The sequence below is a fragment of the Erithacus rubecula genome (genome assembly GCF_903797595.1).
Source record: "Erithacus rubecula genome assembly, chromosome: 2".
Lineage (NCBI taxonomy): Eukaryota > Metazoa > Chordata > Aves > Passeriformes > Muscicapidae > Erithacus > Erithacus rubecula.
In genome coordinates this window covers 105,881,569-105,902,959 of record NC_136685.1, presented here as the reverse complement: position 1 = coordinate 105,902,959, position 21,391 = coordinate 105,881,569, and the positions used below count along the sequence as shown (strand labels likewise).

Below are 21,391 nucleotides of genomic sequence, written 5' to 3'. Positions count from 1 at the left end.
TAGGAGTAAGAAAATTCACCTTGGGAGTAACATGTATTAACTGTTTTTTGTGGATTTACTAATTGGATAGCAATAGGAAAAGTCATTTAAAGAACCAGATACTCTCTATGGCTCTTAGTGCTATGGCTGAGGGAGAAGAAAGAAAAAGGCAAAGGTAGCAGCTACTCTGGTTTAATTGTCTCTAAATCTCTCTCACACTGGAAATGCACATAACACTTAATCCATTTCTCCCTAGAATTTTTAATGTGAGTTCACTGATAACTCATGTCTGTCAAAAATAACTGGTTTCCTTCCAAGAAATGAAATTGAAGCACTTTTGACATGAGTTTCCCCAGGCATTCCATGAGACTAGAAGGAAGAGAGGGGGAACTGTGCAGCTGGTGATGTAACTTGATGTTTGGAACTGCACTGAATTTATTCATTCTTATCCTCCATTTTATGCATTTTCCTGGTAGGTCAAAGAACACCTCTCTATGAAAGGACTGGGTTAAAGTCCTGGAAACATTTTAATCTAAGATTGTGGTGCAATAATTGGTACCCACATGATGACCCAAATCTAGGAACAAATCCCACAGCAAAGTAACCCCCCTCAAAGAAAACCTTATTTATTCAACCAGCCAATTCCCCATGAAGCTACAAAAACACACCAGCTCAGAGCTGGATGAAATACAACAGTGAGTCCACAATGTCACTGAAAACCAGAATATAAAAGCTCCAATGCAAAAATGCAGCTCTGGAACTGGCAGCTTGCAAGGGAGGAACACTAACACCTCTTGACAACATCACTGAAATAGGATCTACAACACAACAACAGATGTGAAACCCTGATCTCAACTATTTAGGATCAGAAATGCAAAGAGGATACAGAAGGCACCTTCCCAACACACATTCAAGCACATGTTTTTGCTTCTGAGCATAAATTTTCCTCTTTGATGCTGTGCAGGCTCTGAAGCCACCACTCTGACATCATCTGGAATATTTGTTTAACTGCTGTGTGGGCCACAAGAAGGAAACATTAGTGAGCTGAGTGAAAAAAATTCACTTTTTTTTCTTCTGAGAAAATCTGAAAAGATCCCTGGAATTCAGTACAGAGAGAGGAGAAGAGGTGTTTAAATAATGCTGCCAGAAACTCAAGTCAGCAAGCTTAGACAAAAATGGAGAAAACAAGAGTTAATGTAAGGTAAGAAACTGCAGTGAAGGGAAAAAGCAACACAGAACTTGCAGTTCAGTATCACAATAAATAAGGAGACAGGAAAAGAAAGGAGAAGAAATAACCCAGTTCTTTGTGTTCACAGGTGAAAGGAATTTTGGACACCTGAAATTGCTCTGTAGGAAACTTTTCAAGTGAGGGTAATCAAGGATTTTAAAGTCAGGAAGTTGCCACAGCATTAACCTGGAACCTGAAACCCGAATACTTGGCTGCATGCCAAGTGAAGAGCAAAACAAAATCTCTCTTTACACATGTTATTTCCAGAAGCTGACAGTGTCCTCACTACACAAAAGACCAACATTTTTCCCTCTTGTGGTCCAAGTAACACCAAAACAAGAGCATCTTTCACTTTCTGAAAAGCATCATGGTTTTTCACTAAGTGACATCAGTGAAACAGTAGCAGGAATCGCTTATTCAAAGACTGAGACTCTTCAGTTCAGGCTTGTTATTTTTAGCTTCAGTAGATTTCACACTCCTTAGTACCTCAAATTGCAAAGAATTTGGTTCTATCTTTAGAGCCAGGAACTGCTAAATGAGAAGTCCATCTCTGAGGGTATGATGAAGTTGAGTGGCTGAGACACTGCCCACACCTGGACCACACACAGCCTCGATCACCACAAAGCCTCAACCCTTGAGAAGAGAGGGAATGAAATCTCAAAAGCCACACAAATAACTACAGCTACAAACAGATCCCTCTGTCTCAGCTTTCTGCTGCTTCCAAGTGCAATTAGTAAAATCCAGCTTTTTCCTAGACAGAAGATGCTTTAGCTTGTCTTACCATGGAAAAACTGCAGAGCTGAGGATAAAGGTGGGAAGCTACTGCTGCAAAATATTTGCTAAAAAATCCTGATATCAGTTCTGAACAAGGAAGAGCCAGCACTAACTGAAAGCTGATTTTTTTTTTAAAGGTACCTCCCCGCAAACCCACCTTATCAAGATACAGAAGGAGAAATCCCAAAGGTTGACAGTTCCAAACGCATCTGGAAAAGTCAAAACATAGAATGGGGATGACCAGACATAATGCAGAACATCTTCTTTTGGCAAATCTGCAGAGGCTACAAAGGTACAAAATAAAACTTAACACTTCCTTTCTCTGCCAATGAAAGAACACAGGAATGAAAAGCTTTCCTTTTGCTGCTCATTCAGTCACTGCCAACTCCCTAAGTGCCTTTTCATCCAAAAATTTCTCATGAGCAGAGTCTGTAATGAGAGGGAAGCTTTGTACTGAACAAACTGGAGAAGTGAGACATTTTCCCCATCCTTCTGCTCCAGCCCTTTCTGATTATTTGGCTGGAAGACATCAGGGATTCCACAAGATATCTGAAGATGAGCAGCAATTCTCAATACTTATTTGCAAACAGCCTTTCAGGTAAAACACCAGAACTAGTGGAATTCTGGTTTTTTTTAAAAATCACATACTACAAAAGTGGAAAAGAAGGTTTTCTGTTCGTGCTGCATTCCTTTCAAATGACAGCCTGTTTACAGATGCCCCTGCCAAGAAAGTAATATCCCAAAGGAGAATTTGACAATTTCCTTCAGCTTTAAAATAACTCTGATGCTCTTGCAGAGTACATCTGCTCTTCTGCAGGGAAATTTAAGCAGTCTTCTCTTTTTTCAGGTTCATAACTTCTCTTTTTTACATCTGACACAGAAAATCAAACAGCTTTGTATTATTACCTGGCACAATCACTTGTTCTTGTTACTATGACCTACAAACAATCTCTGTTTCAGATTTTCAGAGTGAGGGAAGGAGAAGAACTGGATAACTGAGATTTGCCCCAGTGTAACAACACACCATGAACTGGGAGCACAGTGTATGAAACACCCCAGCTGACCTCCCATTCCAACATGCTCCCCTCCTACAGTATTTACTATTTATTTCTTATTCCCAAGGTATTTCCACATCTCCACGGAAGCAAAAGTGCCCTAAATTCTGATTCTTCAGGTTTAAAATAGCAACACATTCCCAGAAATTTCTCTTCAGATACCCAAGGTGCTTTTTACATGAAATCTCCAGAACTGTGGTCATGACTGAAGCCAGATTTCATAAAGTGTTAAAATGAAATTTGTAAGAAAAGTATTCAGACAAAAGCAAGACACAGCTGCTGTCAGAGACTTCCCATTAATAAATAAATGTGTTTTTGTGACCCCCAACATAAACAGAGTACATCACCTCCCCAGGACAAACTTTAGAAGTATATTATGAGTAAAATTCTTCAGTTTACACATTTTGCCTGTTATTTCACAAGAACAGTTATTTCAGCTACTAAAATAAATATTTTTAATTTAAATTCTTGACAGTTCTACCATTATGTTTAGAGTTACTACAGAAGTGAATACATTTCCTGGCTGGAATACAATCCCACAGGTGAATCTGCTTGAAGATTTATGGGAGTCCCTTTAAAATTCAACACATCTGAGTTGCACAAATGACTTTGAAGAAAAAAAAAAAAAACAATAGCATTGCCTCACATCATATACTTGGTAGGATTTTGGAAACATAATGAGTAGAAAACTAACAAGGTTGGGAGCCACTGGCAGTACAAGTCTTGGCAAAACAAATAATCTAGAGAAATTAGAAGATGGCAAAAATTATATTAATTGGATAAGAATTAGCTTATTATACACAATCATGGAAATAATGGGCATTATTATTTCAGTATCTTCATTTTTCAAAAGCTTACCTTGATTCTGTATTTTAATACAGAAAAAAAAAATCCAGAAACATTTAGAAATATTTTACACTAACAATTTAAAACCATTTATTAACCCTCTGAATTGAATATTTCTAATAAATGTCTCAGATTATCACTGCTCCCCCACTGAGTATAATCCATAGCAACAAAAGAGAAGAAACTATACAAAACAAAAAGAAGAAATCATACAAAACACTGGAAGTATTCAGAATAAGGTTCCTACTTACGTTTCTGTGTCTGAAACTAATGACTCATTATTACACACATCATTGAAGGTATGAAGTTGATTCTATAGTTAGAAAAAGGAAGAAAAAAAATTACAATTTTATCCAAATATTTGGTGAGGTGGTTTTCTTACATTTCCAAAACAGTATTAGTGACATTCAACATTTTTTTATAGGACTTTACAGGTTTTAAAGTAAGTTGTTTAGACAAAATCAGAGAATGAAAACCACATATTTTTACAGGAAATGAAGCTTTCAAACATGTCCTAGCTCATTGATCTAAGACATTACAGAGGAAAAGAAAAGCCTGTTAAAAGTTTTACATCTCTCTTCTACTTCTTCCCTCAGCCATCAACAGCTCTGTATCCAATTCTCCACATGCACATAACTCTTAAAAATATTTTAAATTATGTAATAGAATTTATTTGGCATCTTATTTAAAAACAAAAAAGGCATAGTAATGTGAATTTTTGAAGTTCAAATTAAACTCGTTGTGTAACTTTGTCAAAATATTTACTCTCTTGAAAGAAGTCTAGTACATGCACTCTATAATTCAGGTGAATTCACTAATCTTCTCAAGTCTCTACACACAGAATTATTTGTGTTCAATCTCAGCAATTTTCAGGGGGAAAAAAAGGTCTTGAAAAAATAAAATGGAAAACATACACTGCAATTGGTGAGACAGGAGAGCCTGATCACACAATTATTAATAGACTGGTTACTAATAGAGAATTTAAAATGCAACATATTTAGGAGTGGAAATTAGGGCACTGTGGAAGCTCACTGATTTTTTTTAAGATTCACCTCCAAATGAAAATATTATGAAAAGACTCCAAGAGTGACAGAGTCTTGAGCTGTTCCTATCACCAATTTTAAATCCAGGGTCACCATTGATCAGCACTTCCCATACCAAATCCTTCTCCAAAGCAATTCTGACAAAGACTATTTTTTCACACTGGGATTTGCAAACAATTTTTACAATCACTCCAACTAAACTCTCAGGATTCTGCCACAGCAGCACAAGACAAAGCACACGTGACTGTGTTGTAACACTTTGTCTCCCTCACCTCTTAACAGGTTTTTCACTTCAAGTTTTGTTTCCTCGAATGCCAGAGGGAATAAAATCCATTTTTTTTTCATTTTTTACCATCTATGAAACATGGTAAGAAACTAAAGGCACCTGTGCCCAGACACTCAATTCAAGCAACACAAAAGTGTCAGGTATGGAGGACACAAAGGTAGAAAGGCTTCAAGCAAAAAAAGCTGAGCACTAAAAAGCATCTCCCTGGTTCAGCTCCAGACCCAGGCATCAAAAGATAGGAAAATAAAATTCTATTTGTGAGGGAATAGTAGAGAGAGAAGGTATTGTGAAGCTGAACCAACTCAACAGATGACTGAGAGATGAAATGGAAGAGAAATAAGGTAACAACAAAATAAAACTTTCTATGATCTGAAGGAGAAAGAAGAATAAATTGTCTCAGTGTTTCAGAGCAGTTTTAAAGACTATTCACATAAAAAAGACAGACTCAGTAACTAATGAGCATACAATAACATGCAATTAGCTTACAATATCCCATTTTTACAAGCTGAAAACTACTGGATTTAGTCTAAAAATACTGTAACATTTTTCTTCTGGAAATACATGTTTGTTATTTAAAAACTCTCATTTTTACAGCAGTATTTATCAACCACAACAGGTGAAAACATATAACTACTTAACACAACTCCACGCCCCCTTAAATGAGCTAGATGCCTGAAAAAATAAAGCAGTCGATGAATTCTTATTTTCAGACTTTGTTTTGGCAAGGATACACAAAAAGAGACACACTGGTAGTTGAACAATGAGCACTGTGTAAAACCAAAGGAAAGGATTTATTGGAACTATGCAAAAGTGGAAATAGATTTTAAGATCAATTATGCTGTGTGGATGTAGCTCACAGCCTGTTTTTACAACCCAGTAAGTCACCTGTATGTAAATAAATATTTACTTTGGTTAAAAGCCAGCAATAATCTGATTAAAAGCACTTACAGATCTCTTTAAATTGCCATTTATTTAACTGAAGGTACTTCTATCTATAACTATAGTGAGAAGCAAAATCAAGTTTAAAGTAAACTTGTACACAGTGACATCACATCATGAGAAAAGGCCAAATAGGTTTAGAAAACACAAAACTGACAAGGTGGATAAAAAACTTCACTTTTGCCCTCCTGTGGGATTGTTTCTCTATGGTTGTAGGCAGCAATGACAAATCAAGAATATCCAATATATCTTGCCTGGTTCAACATGGAGCATTTCCATGGGAAAGGGAAAGATGGGATTTTGTTAGTTTTGTTTTCTATTTGATGCTGTATTTACCCCTTCAATTCAACCTTCTGCTAATTAATGCAGAAATGCTCTCTCAAAACTGACTGAACTCACAGAAAAGGAGGTTTATGCAATACAAACATCAGCCAATTGCAGCAGGATCAAGATGCTGCAAAGGTAAAAATGCAAACAGATTGAAAGCCTTTCTCAACAACAACTATTGCTGTGGCAAAGGGCTCCATTTCAACACAGCTGTCACAAAACACAGCTCTGAGGGTGTTCTTTAGCACATGAATTGTTCAGGTAATGTGAGCCCATTCCATATGGTGCAGAACACAGCCACCACTTGGATTCAGCTCCCAGCAAACCCTACCCTCACTGTCATGTTTGGAATTTCCTAAAGCTGTATGTAAGAGGATCCTGCTGCTCTCACACATTAAAAAATAAAGCCCCCCAAACAAGCCTGTAAATCATAAAGCTCAACAAGAAGCGTTTTTTGCAAACATAATTGATATTTTTAAAAATTTCTTACTGTTATTTGGCTCAGCCCAGCCAATCTCATTGTCAGAGTTGGTGACATGAAGTATTTGAATGCAAGATCAAGACTTTCTTTATCAAAACACAAGGCTGTATCCAAGGGTTCTTTCACTGTGCTCCACATTAAATCTGCCATGTTCCGGGCCGCGCTCTGCCGCAACTCCTGGTCTGACAGTTTACATAAATACCTGGGAGAAATCACAAATGGAACAGCAACAAAAAGGGTATGATTCAAACCAGAATATTCCTGCAGCCATCTTAATTATAGCAAAGATGTATTTCCAACAGCTCTAAGATTGCTCAGTCTTAAAATACCACTATTAAAAGTTGGTACCGATTAATGAAAAACACCCAAGAAAATATGTATAACATTTTAGAAGTAAATAAATTGCTAAAGAATTTTGAGCAAGTTATTACTCTGGCACAATACAAATATTCTCTGCAAACGGAAGGCACAAGAAATAATTATTTACAAAACTTAATGTACAGAACCTGGGGGAACCACAGTCTTACCTAAGCAAGACCAATACACAGAAAATCCGTAGTGAAGTATCTGTGAAGTTCACATACAGAACACCAACACAAGTGAGAATTTCTTCTAACTGAATGTGTAACAGAAAAATGTTGAGAAACAAGCTTTCCTGAGCTTATCTTGATGCCATTAAAGATGGCACAGTGAAAGGTACATGCATACAAAGTTAGCCTAATTAATTTTTTCTGCTGTACTTCAGCGTTCTGAAGTTCAAGCTACATCCAAACTAGATTTAACTACCCAGAAATGCGTTAAAAATCCATTTGTTTGACAGCCTAAGCCTGGATCTGTCCTTGGAGACTGGCCAAATAGATGCATGAATCTTTAAAAAAAAAAAAAAAAATGAGATATTAAACTACACTTAACCAGATTTATGCACCATTCCTTTGCTTTTACATCATATAAACACAAGTACTTTTTTTTTTTCAAAAGCAAAACTACAAGCCCTGATTCTTATTTGGATGATGGTTCTTTTTCACAGCTCTTGTGTAGAGGCCTTAAAATAAACACACTTAAATGATACTTAACACTGTCAAACAGAGAAAAGAGACTTCAGTGCAAATAATCCCAGAGACTGGAGATGTACAACAGGAATCACAGATCAGTAACAGGAGGACAAAAGAACCAGCCCAGGCCAAGGCAATCAGATCCTTCCCTGTTTTTTGTTGTGAAATTTGTCTTCTCGTGTGGAGCACTGGAAATCAAATCCTGGCAAGAAAATGCTGTTTCTGTGCTATGAGCTCTAAACAGAAACAAAGTAGGGATGGAAAGGGAACATTTATTTAAAAGTTCAGCAGCAAAGCAGACCCAGCAATCTGTGTTTAACCTGCAGACAGGTGAGAACAGTTACACACTGAGGGGAAAATGTCCTGTCTGTGTTAGCAAACAGAATCATTTGTGATTAGCAAATGAGATATTTGTCATCACAAATGGTGATGACAGCACTTGTGTTCCAGCCACCATCCTGGATGTTCTGCCCTGCTGACAAAGGGACATCCAGCAGCTCTGTCCAGCTGTGCCAACAGCAAATTAAATACTGAGGATTTATTTTAGGGGAGAGGCAGTGAATGAAAGAACAGGGGCCATAATTAAGTTCCCACACCCACTCACAAAAAAGCAGGTACAGAGTTGTGGAATTTTGGAGTTGCCATCCCTGGAAGTGCTCATAAAAGGGGCAGGAGTGGCACCTGGGGACAAAGTTTAGTGGTGAACATGGCAGTGCTGGGTTAAAGGCTGGACTCCATCTTAGGGGAGTTTTCCAACCTTAATAATTCTATGACTCTCAGCACTATCAGACCAATTTTCATCTCCCCATTTGTACATGCAAACTCTCCTCAGGCCTGGTTCCCAGAGCTTTTCCATGTCCATATCAACTCAGACTCAACAGTTTGGGGAAGCATTTCTAAAAATCTCAGACATGTCCAAACACATCACATGAACTCTCATTTTACAAAGGACAGGTGAGTGTTGGCATGCACTGAGCAGGGGAATGGACACACCTATGTGTGCAAGGGTGCTCTGGTGGCTTCACTCAATTTCTGCACCAGGACTTGGACCTGAAATCTTCCTCACACTACAAAGCCTGGTGAAGTAACCACATAAATATTGTTTATAAAATAAAGCATTTCTTATTTTAATGCAACATTATCAGTCTAAACCTACTTTCATTGATACAATTCACATTACATCCACATCTTGAACCTGAATCACACTTGTATCAAATTTTCTGTCTTATAATACCAAGAGTATGCTTTCTAAAAAAATTGCACTTTATAAAAGAAACCATGCTATAGGTGCATTAACAGTACTTTAATAGAATCTTCTGTTTTGCCAAGGCCCTAAAGAAAGCTACAGAGAATAGAGCACTTGTTACCACACAGTTTTTAACACAACAGGGTTTTCTAAGATAAAAAGAAGCAGAAGAAGCAAACTTCTCTTTAGAAGTGTAAGTGCAGCCAACACTAGAAAATTTATTGGCACTACTACACTGGTCATAAATCAAACATGATCATATCTTTACTGCAAAGATTAAAACCACAGAAACTTGCACTAGGCCACACCTCCTTTTTTACTGTGGAAAGAGGGAATGGCCTAAACCTGTCTGCATCAGTAACATTAAATATTTTTAGAGGTGTAACATTACTATTGACAAAAAAGAGATCTTTTCCTAGCACTGGCAATTAACTCACATCTTCTACACTGACTACCTGTAAATTTGCTGCATTGCCTCATGAAAGAACAGTGGAGCAAGGGAAATGCCTATTTAATAGCCACTCTAAAAGCAGATTAAAGATTTATCCCATGTATAAAAAAAATGGATGAACCTATCTACTACTGTGAATTCACTTATCTCTTTCCATTTATACTTTTGGCTTTCTCATTAACCTGTGCCAGTCAGTTTGACAACTATGCCTGAGTGAGAAACAAACTCCTTTCACTTCTTCCATCTGCAACCTGACAACTGGGTGGCACATTCTCCATTCCTTGTTTTTAAAAATCTGTGAATTACCATTTCCTAGTTATTATCTTCATATCATTCATACATGATATGAATTGCCCTGTCAAAAAAAAAACCACAAAAGCCAAAAACCAACCCTCCTAGACTCTGTCTCTCCTCCTCTCAATGTAAATTTTTTATTGCCATCTTCTTTGTCACCCTTCCTACCACCAAGGTAGTTCTGTTATTATCTGCAGGATGGAAGGATCAGAACTGTATAGGCAGTATAGAAATGTGAGTGTGTGACTGACTCATATAATGGCTTAATAATAGCTTTTATTCTGTCCTTCATTATTTTTTTAATTCCTACATTTTTATCTTTGAGTCTGATGAGCATTAAGTCTTCAAGGAAGTGATGAATGATGTGCCATACACATGATATGTGTAATCTATTTAATCTGGAGTTTTTGCCTAAATGATACTTTCAGAATAAAACATAACTTTTTTATACATCTGCAGAAAGCATACTCTGCATATTATAGGACCTGTCCTGCCAGACTGGCATACTTAAAATAATCAATATATAGTATCTGCATTTAATCTTTTTAAATATCAGTTTGAACCTACTTAAATTATTTCACTTTGCTGTATTTGGGGATAGAGAAAGTCCAGTTTTAAACACAGTTCCATGCTAATGTAATGCTTACAATCACTTCCTATGCTTCAGGACTTCAGCCACTCAGCTGTGAAATCATCTTTTTTTTTTCCCTTAATCTGACTCTTTTGGACTACAGCTGCAAAAGGGCATCCAGCAGAATGAGTCAGTCCTCCTGAAGTGTCTGGTTATTGTCTTCTGACTTATCTATTATTTTTACTTGAAATTTTCAGATTTTTTGGAGAAGGCAAATATTTTTTTGTGATTAAAACCTTCAAGGCTCATTACAAGAGGTTTTCACAATATGTAGTAGCAAGGAGTGGTCTTGGGTACTCCCATTAATCCTTAATATTCATCATAAGATGATTATTTTTAACAGGAGAACAATTTGAATTCTTTCAGCTGCATTTCCTATGGGAAGCATCATGGACCAGGAATTGTTTGCAGCTTCCACTTCATACACCAGTGCTGTGTGTGCCCTGTGCCACAAGCACCCAGGAGCCACTGCCACTTGGAATTCCCTCTCAGTGTGCTCCAGCACAGATTGTTCTGTTCCTGCCTAACTGGGGCAGAGACAGGAATCCTTCACAGAAAATGTCTCCAGATCAACTTCAAGCAGGAGACAGGGAAAAGGGAGAATGAGATAGGAGCAGAAAAGGGGTGTAACAAAATATACTCCTGGCCAGTGCTACTGCAGCACTTTCTACAGGGCAGGGATCTCCATGGAACTTTTAATCAACAGTCTCACCACTGGAAAAACATTGTCCTCCAAACACCACTGCTGAGAGCTGCTGCATCCCTGAGACATTCAGGATTTGAAACCATACTGAGCATCTCTCATCTCTGATCTTGAGGCAGAAGACAGATGGCATCAATGTCTTTGTTCATACAGAGACATCATCAACTCACCCTCATTTATAACTGCAGTAAGTCAGGACTTACTTTCTTGAGTCACTTTTGGAGTTTTATTTAATGAGAATTTTGCAATTTTAAATGCAGAATTCTAAGGTATTAAGATCAGTAAGAGCTTCCTTCTGAGGAGGTCAAATTCACTTTGCTTCCTTACTGAAAGAGGTAAATTTTATTTCAGGCAATTTTTAGTTTAATTCTTTATTTCTTTCCTAAACTGTTTAAAAACACAGGTCCTTGAGAGGCAAGATATGAATGCATGTGCTCCACTGGCCAGGCAGAAAATAATATTAATTTTTTTCTAGTAGCAGCAATAATGACAGGACCGTGTCTATGATCTCTGAAAATTCCAGTGGTGGTCTCATCTCTATATACACACACTTTGCTGTTTCTTTACTGTAGAAATAACCATAACATAAAGGGTAACCTCAGCTGATAAAAAGTGCTGCTGAGATGCCAGTCAGGTGATGTCTCTTGCTGGTCAACCCTGCAAAATGCACTTCCTGCAAAGAATTTACAGGAGCAGCAACTGGAACTGAACCAGAGCCCCAGGAGCTCCTTCTAGACTAAAACCATCTCCAAATCCTCACAATTTGCAGGATTTCTTTAAAAGGTCCTGTGCTGCTGTGCTCAGGATTGTGCCCCCCCCTCCGTTTTTTTTTTTTGTTTTTGTTTTTCTCCTGAAATAAAAGCAGATGGAGACCCAGAGCCCCAAGCTGTTAAGCCAAGATCTGTAAGTCTGAGAACCACGTGGGGTGAGCTGCATCCATCAAGAAAGTCATCCTTCCCTGAAGGCATCTGTATTCACTTCTGTCCCACATGAAGGTACAGCACTTGAGGTTATTTTTGCTATATGGCCTCCAAGCTTCAGTCCCATTCCAGAAGCAAATCTTCACTAAAAAAGCTCTGGATTTCATAACATTGAGAAACCTCAGATTCCATCAGGATTCAGCTGTGAAAAGTAAAAACTGGGAGAACATCACCTTCCTGCTCTAAGCTGGGTTTTCCATAGATGTATCTTGTGTCAGTGTTACCTTTCTGATTGATGTGGACCTATTGTAAATTCTGCAAACAGGCATCAAGAACATCATTTATGGCAAGAAGCTGCTGACAAATCACATTGCAAATCAAATATTCTAATGGGTAAAGAGGAAGACATGAGAACCCAAAAAAATATACATTCTAGTGACCCCAGCTGCACCTATATTTATAAAATACATTTTATAAAAATGTTTTAAGGACTACAGAATGACAAGCAGGAATTAACAGCAGCAACTACAGGATGTGTTATTCTGTCTCCCTCAAGCAGCTCCTTTTCATCAGCCTAATTCTAATTGCTGATCCCTCAATGCTCTTTTTCATTTCCATGCATTGCAAGAAGAGCCAAGGCTCATGACCAAATTCCCAGGTACACCAACAACCATTAATGGAATATGTACAGAGACAAGCACTTGAAAATCCTCTGCCTGCCCTCTCTTGACTGCCTCATGACTAATAATTACCTCTGGAAGATTTCAAAGATAGCACATCAGCATTAAAGGAGTGCACATAGCTGGACTGTAACTCAAGAGTGATGTGTTTTAATAAAAGATCAAAATACTCTCTGCTGGTATCATTTTAGTAGAAACCACAGTTCAGCAAAATACATTGACAGCCAAGTCAGTACTTAAATTTTTACAGTCAATATAAAACCAGAGCATTTTAAAATATGAAACAATTCCCAGTCTCATTGTTCTGGGAACCTGTTTGTTGCCAATGTAATTATTTTTGTTGAGTGTTATTTTACACTGGTATAGTTAAGAGAGAATAATATGCAAAGGCCCATTTTTTGCTATGAGCAGTATAAGCACATTTCTAATATTACAGTAAGAGGAAACCCAGAGCTTTGGAGGAGCTGTGGGTCTATGCAAAAGCAGTGGCCAGCACCAGGAAAATTTAATGCTGGGCCACTGGAAGGGGAATTAGCTGTGACCACACCCCTCCACCTCCAGGCAGATACACACACAGATAATTTCATCAGCAGCTCACTGGAATGTTTCTATTGTCCTGAGAAAGCCAATCAAAACAAATAGCTTATATAATTAAATACCCTTACAAGTACTTCAATTTGAAAGTGTTATTTTCATGATAGACAGCTTGATATGAAGAAAATCTTTGGGACTGGATATTTTTAGCTACATAAAAGTGCAAGTAGACTTTTGATCACACTTCAGCTCCTGCCAGCTGGAAATACAGAACATCAGAATGTGAAGCTGTGTTCAAACTCAGGGTCTGAAATCTCAGTGACTGAAGATTGTTCTTCTACTTAGAGCACATCACTGCAAACTTGATGCAGTTTAATGAAGACATCACAGTGAGGGAAGCTGGAGTACAACTGGTCCTGACCCAACATGTCAGAATGGGGCTGGATGTCACACTCACAATGTTCTTATCAAGATTAATCTGATTGATACTGAAATCAGAAGCAAGGAGCTGCCCAAACTAACTATAAACATTACCTTCACCCTCCTTGTTGAAATGGTAGAGTAACAACCTGTACAATTAAAAGTATCAGCTGCAATTAAAAATAGGTGCTATCAAACAGCCCCACAAGAAAAATGCTTAAAATAAAATAAAAATTTACCTGATAACATAAGTCCTAAAGGGTATAATGTGCTGCATGACAGCAGGGATGTGTAGCCATATTCTGATCTAGAATGCAAAAACATAAAAAGATTTCATTAATGACATGTAAAGAGAATGGTAAAAAAATTGGTTAAAAATACTGTTGGTACATTTGAACATGCAACCCCACTTTAAAAACAGGCTTTCTTGGTGGTTTTTGTTCAACTCCTGAATTTTCTGATTTTCCAAACTGTTACCTGAGAAGTGCTTTTTTGACTTATAAGGAAGATTTACATCTTTCCTGTTAGTCATCTGGAAAATATAGTATTTGTATAAATAGTATCATACTGCCCATGATGCCTAGGCATCACCCAGGTGTCTCATTTTTGTATTTTCTGTAATTTCTTCAGTAGGAAAATCTGCTTATCAGCCTTGTGGGTTTTTTTCCTTTTTCTTTAGAAGTATACATGAAAATTATTCCATTCTTTTAGTTCCTTGCAAGCCACTCCTAAATCAAGCAACATTGTTTGACTTGTTTTGTTTTGCTTCTTAGGGCTTACATATCCTATAAAATAACATGCTTTACAAGCAGTGATTAAGCACACTATTTTACTACTGTATTTGCATTTCTCATATTTACCATTCTGCCTTTACCACCTTTGCAAAGCTGAATGCAGGAAGAAAATATATGCCGAGGGAAAAAAAAAAAAAAAAAAAAAAAAGAAAATCTGAAACAGCTACTTAGCACCACTGTGAGGAAAAGCACCAAGCAAACAACTTCCAGAGGCAAAGTCAGAGGTGCCATCTGCATTTCAAAAAGGAATTTGGAGCCTGTTAAACCTGTTACTCCGTGCCAGGTATGGGATGGAGCACAGATGAAGCAGCTGCTGCTCTGCCCACGTAAATTCAATCATGTGCAAGAACAGCCCTTGTGAAAAGCAACCCCATCACTCACTCAGGGCTCTCTGCATCCCCACCTCTGCTCTTAAAAGAATTTCAGTTTTGCAGCTGATGCAAGAAATTCTGCCTAAGGACTCAATTCCATATGCAGAAAATGTATATATTCCTTCTTGACAGGAGAGACAAGTATTAGGCTGCAGTCAAACTTCTCACCAGTTCCTTTTCAACATTTCCAGCATTCACATAGGAACTTTTTGAGTCAGTTCTGACAAAAATATTTGCAGGCTTCCTTTTTACAAGGCAACAAGCACTGCAATATAACAATATAACCCACTTTGCAAGACAAACCAGCCAAATCTTCCCACTGCAAAAAAAGACCACACTTGAAATGAGCTTCTGATCCAACTGGCAGCCTCAAGAAGGAAAAAATGCTAACATCCCAAAGATACAAAGTGTCACTAGAAGATGCTTGTTCTAGAAACAGGAATTAAATAACATTTTGACAAGGAATGATGACAAAGATACTATTGTGATTACACAACTCGATTTTTAACACCATGTACTCTGCTTTAAATACAGTGTGAAACACCAAAGAAAATACATTTCTTTGTGAAATAAACGTATGAAATGTTTTTATCAGTTTGGTTTTGTAGCTTTCAGTGTTCACAGTAAACTTCACTCAGTATTCATTCAAATTCCTAAGTTGAAATCATGCATCTGTAAACTTGCACTGCAACAACCTTCAGCCTCAGAATTCAATTAAAGCATCATTTCACATGCTACAAATGAAATTGTCATTTTAAATGTGGACTCACATTTACATACTAAATTATTTACATGACATAACATATAAAAAAATTACAAAAACTAGCATCTGTAAAAGAAAGTTACATCAGTTTTTTCCTTCCGTCTGCTCTTAAAACAAAGTATTCACTGCATCTGTTCTGTTCTCAAGTTTCTGACAGGTTTTTCTCTATTAGTTGCTCTTTACCAGAGGTAATTAATTTCTAGAAGGTAGTGGCTAAAGAACTCCTTACAGACTTGAAAAAAAAAAATCCAGCATGGATATTTCAAGTAATGTACAAGAATGGCTACTTAAGAGCTATTCTCAAGAGTTACTACAGCTGTGAAAATGTACTTAAGGGTTACTACACACTGTGGGCTGGTTTTACACATTGGGAACAAGTGAACAGTTGACACTGCAGAATTATTGGAATATTATTGGAATACCTCTACATCTCTTAAAATCAAATGTGTTGGGACAAAACCAAGTCAAATTAATACAGTTCTTGCTGAGACTACCAATATCTTGTTCAGTTTTGTGAATGATTCTTTTTGTTTTAGTGGAGTTTGGTGTATTGATTCATATTCAGAAACATTTCTTCAATTATTTATATTTACCTAAGTTCTATGAATTATACAGTGAAATGATAGAAAAACAAACAGGGAAAGAGAAACATTACATCAAAATTCTAAGTTCATGCATCATTGTAGAGGTGGAGAAATAATTTTTTTTAATACTGGCAAGGTAAAATGTATTTTGTCAAAAGAATTAGCTGCCTCATTTGGCTGTAATAAATATATTGCCTTTGAAAGGCAGCAGCAGTGCTTCCAAGTACACTGAGTGATACCAAAATGCAGCAAGTGGATGAATAAAGCACATCACATGTAGAACATTTTCTTGTACTTTCTGCAGTGAACTGACACATAAAATCTAAATTTAATTTATTAAACAGTTTTCCTCAACTCACATAGATTTGTCAGCAAAGCCAGAGTTCAAAAGAAAGATGCTCATTGAATAGAAAAAGCTGCAGTGCTGGAAGAGGCTGAAGAAACAGTATTTTTGGTTATGCTTTGGGTTGAATTTCATTTTATTTGCCAGGTTTAGCCATAGAACTCATCTAAAACTGCTGCAAGAGTTAACCCAGCTTAATGGGTTACTTACTAGAACCAAAGAGAGAGAAATGCAAAGTTGCTAAGGAAATATCTGAAAGAACAAACTTGGCTGAGAAGCATTTTGGAATAGGACACATCACTAAGAATAAAGAAAATAAACTATTTATGTGGAGAAAAATAAAGACTTCCAAAAAGAACAGAGAAGAAAGGCAGTTGCACTGATATAGGATACCCAGGAAATGGGATTTGCAGTCAGAATGTTGGTTTAAAAATATGCTGGTGTGACAGGGAACTGCCACTCATTGTTCAAGCAGTTTTGCCCCTTCTCACAAAAATAAAACAAAATTGCTTGGTTCCATGACCAAAATCTCCTTCAGAACCAGAGTCAACTCCAAGAACATACATTTTCAGCAGATGGTTTGATGAGGATGTACTGACAGCAGCTGGAGATGAGGAACTCATCAGCTGACACAAAAAGGGCCAGCAGAGAACACATCTCACAAATGGAGGATGTATCTCACAAATGGAGGATGTATCTCACAACCAAACACAGAGAGGTGCTGCACCAGCCCTCCTGGGCAAGGAATGGAGCAGATTATGGCCTTGCCCATTTGTTCTCTGACCTGCAAGTCAGGAAAGACCCCAACAGCAGCTTGATTTCAATCACTGGTTCCCTCAGAACATCCTCCTGGATGGGCAGTAACAGCAACAAGGAAGGAGGGGAGATGTGTGGGAGGAAGGATCTGATTTTAAGGATTTCAAATTGCAGTCAGTGTCAAATCCATGTCAAACTCGCTTGGTACAAGGCAAAACAAACTTTTGGTTTTCTTTTCCCATCCACAAGACAGGTCACAACTTCTATCCTGACATTACACTAATATGTCCTTCTTCAGGGACTGGGTTTTATTTTTGTCACCAAAATCAGTTTGTAATTCTGCCAGTCAAAAATCCCTGTGATTTCAAAATGCAGAAATTGCAGAGAATATGCATTCTAGAATCAAGTGGGAAAAACGATGATTACCTCTATGCTGCAAATGTGTAAAATGGTATAAAATCACAGGAAATTGAGGAGAAAAGAAATCCACAGGCTTTTCCTTTATGTCTCAAAGGGAATAGCTAAGAAGTTAAAATACCCTGAAGAAACTAAAACCACTTCCATGGCACAATTTCAGGGACAGAAATGGCCTCTGACAACATTCTTTGAAGTATCTTTGGGGGCTGTTACAATCTTCCTATCTAGGTACAACTTAGAAAACCACTTGTGCACTGCCAGGACACGCAGACGGTTCAGATACTGAAATGTTCTGTGCATGAACAAACCTCATTGCCAACATGGAAAATGTACAGGATTTTTATCCCTCCCTGATCCCAGAGAGTTCTTGCAGATCTCAGGTTGCTTTTATGTTTTGTGTGTGAGTGGAGGAGCTGCAAGGGACACTTACATTGGACACCACTGTGATAAATGCGTGTGCTATGAGGAACGGCAGCGTCTCGGGGGTTCCGTACTCAAAACAATCCTTCATCAGGGAAAGGCCATTTTTGCCACAAAACAGACAAACATAACGAAGCAAGTGCAATGGAACTTCTACATCCTAGAAAGATTAAAAAAAAACAGGAGAGGAATCAATACCAGATCATTCAGATATACAGGAAATTCAAAAGCTATGTAAGCGTAACACAAATCCATAGAGGAATGAATTATTTTAAGTTTCTAGGAAATGTGCACCTATTTAAAAGTGGACAACTTACATTCATGTCACAGAACGCCCCTAATATATTGCTTTCTTGAGCAGAAATATCCTGTTTAAAGAGAAAAATTAAAATTAACTCAAGCAATAAAACCACATTTATAGAACAAAAAAAAAAAAAACCAACTGCCATTTCCCAAGTATCAGGGTCAACATTCAAAAACCCAAATTCCTAATTCAGAGAAAGACAGAAGCTCAAGCTTTGCTCCACTTTTCCACTGCAAAACAGACTTTTCCACACTTTTTACCTCTGTTAATACATATAAAAAGACACAAATACACTCAGGAGATGTTTCAGCAGTGTCTCTCACAGGCTGGATTAAAAGATTATTCTTCAGTCCTATCCCTGTTCAGATCATCCATTTTTTCAACAGGAATATGGCAAAGGGCAGAGTCTGTCACACCACCCTGAGAAACACAGAATAGAACTAATCCAGGGACTCTGGAATGCAATTTCTAATAAAGATGAGACACATATGCAAACATCTGAATTTACATGAACTGCAGGGCATCCTATAAGCCTACATTTAATTATTTAAAGGGTTAAAACATCAAAACATTCATTGCCATTGAAATATTAGAAATATTTTATTTCAACTGCTATATTTTTATATATAACAAAACACATTGCACAAAATAAATGTCACATTTTTTAAGGAGTGATTTCAGTGAAGAAGGGGAAGGAATTGTATCACCCTATCACTCTGTTAGCTACTTGTTGCAACAAGAAATCTATTTTCCAGAAGCACTGAAGTTAAAATGGTTTAGGAAAATAGCTTTTCTTTTTAATGTCCACAACATCTACTTGTTGGGCAGTACAGAGTGGAAAGTTGCTTTATTAGGGCTGTAACATATTCTGGGTTTCATGCACATTTCTGGGGGCAAAAGGGCACTGAAGGTATAAAAAGTGGCTGTAAAATCCAATATTGTCATGGATACTTGTAGGCAAAGCCACACATTCCTCTTCTTCTCATCCCTCCATGCCAAATACCCAGTATTGACAGTCACAAATCAAATGCAAGTTTAACACAAAGTTAACTTTTTAAATGAAATTTCCTGAGTATATTTTAAATAGTTGTGTAGGAGTAAGCTTCTTAGAACTGTACCAGAGGATGCTGGAGGCAAGCAATTTTGGATGGATTAAGTGTGATACAAACATTTTGAATTATTCAATATGCTCATATTATAGCTAAGCATTTATTTTCTTTTTTTCTTCTGCTGAACTCTAAGTCATGCCTGAACTCGTGATACTCTACCAGTTATTTTTAAAACAGCTTTGAAGGCAGTAGGTGGTATGTTTTTAAGCAGCAAGAAAAGGTGTTCAGTGCTCAGCTCATGAAAACTGTAGAAATGGTGTGAGAAATTTCATTAGTTTTCTTGAAAAAAACCCCACAGATTTGTTGTCAAGTGAACTGCAGTTCTTAGAATGCAGAAATCCCAAACTCACTAAGAGCTGTTGCATGAGTCCTGCAAAGCTTGAAAAAGGCTGCAGCTGAGAGACTGAGTCTGGAAATGTGAATTCTGCTCTTGCACAGGGGAAACAAAGTCTGAGAATTCCTTAAGGTCAAATTTATGAGGAAACAACGAGAATTCCTCATGGGAATCTAATATGGCATTAAAACCCACCAGGAGAAGCCAGAGCAGCTTTCCAGGACCTTTACCTGGAGAAAAGCTGGAGAGGGACTTTTGAGAAAGGCAGGCAGGGATAGTGCTGTCCAAAAGCCACACAGCAAAAAGAAAAGGGGGAATGGCTTCAAACTGCCAGAGGGCAGGGCTAGATTTGGGATTGGGAAGAAATTCTTTCCTGTGAGGATGGGGAGGCCCGGGCACAGGATGCACAGAGAAGCTGTGGCTGCCCCATTCCCAAAGTGTCCAGGTTGGAGAAGGCTTGGAACAAGTTGGGATAGTGGAAGGTGTCTCCATGGCAGGGGACTGGAATGAGATGAGCTTTGAGGTCCCTTCCAAACATTCCAGAATAAAAGGCACTGCCTGAAGTCTGACCTGGACACAACCTTGGTAGAAAGCACAGATATCTTCCAAGAAAATATTAACCTGAAAAGGAGAAAGAGAGAGCACAAACCCCAAACAGATACAGCTACAGATACCTCAACATCTGACTTTGTTTCCACTTTCATTACAACCTCTGTAATATCTGTTCAATATCTGTTCAATGGTTGGGTAACTGACTGACCATTGTTCATTCTGAGAGAGTGCAAAGTTCAGGAGTGCACTTCACATTGCTGCTTCTTTCTCTACAGGATTTTAAGAGCTTCCTTTTATGAATTCTTTTTTCCCCTCCTCTGAAGTACCCATTCCAGATATTTCACTTGCTGCACTAAGTATGAAAAGGATAGGGCATACATACAGTCATAAACCACCCTGTATGCAAGAGTTCTTAAAAATATCCTACAGAGAGGGGGAAATAAAGTATGAACATTTCTCAAAAATCAACCATATTTTTAAAAATATTTTGAGCTGATTTTGTTTAGGATGAAAAACAGAAACAAATACCCCATTGAGCACCAAAAATATGACAGATTTTAAGAGAGGAATGTATATGGCTCTTCTGGATACCCATCAGGCTGTTGTGGTCTTCACTCTCACTTTAGAGATGTTGTAAGGGACAAAAACAATTCTTAGCCCATATCATTAAAGGAGAGATCTGTGTGATCCTACAGGGAAAGACACCTTTCTGAATACAAACAAATCTTGTTTTGCTGCTCATTTTCATCCAACTT

General features: G+C 37.7%; 1 protein-coding gene across 13 annotated transcripts in view; it reads right to left on the bottom strand.

Annotated features, from left to right (window-relative positions):
- Positions 1-21,391, bottom strand: part of USP34 (ubiquitin specific peptidase 34) — a 435,968-nt gene that overhangs the window by 391,457 nt on the left and 23,120 nt on the right. For all 13 annotated transcript variants that reach the window (XR_013773268.1, XR_013773269.1, XM_079297810.1 and 10 more), the window contains exons 4-8: positions 18,655-18,705; positions 18,348-18,497; positions 14,129-14,196; positions 6,968-7,160; positions 4,134-4,195 (exon numbers count right to left, since the gene is read on the bottom strand). Coding sequence is in view for 11 of the 13 variants with exons in the window: in XM_079297810.1 (XP_079153936.1) it covers positions 4,134-4,195; positions 6,968-7,160; positions 14,129-14,196; positions 18,348-18,497; positions 18,655-18,705 (524 nt within the window). In the remaining 2 variants the exon portion in view is untranslated. The remainder of the gene's footprint in view (positions 1-4,133; positions 4,196-6,967; positions 7,161-14,128; positions 14,197-18,347; positions 18,498-18,654; positions 18,706-21,391) is intronic.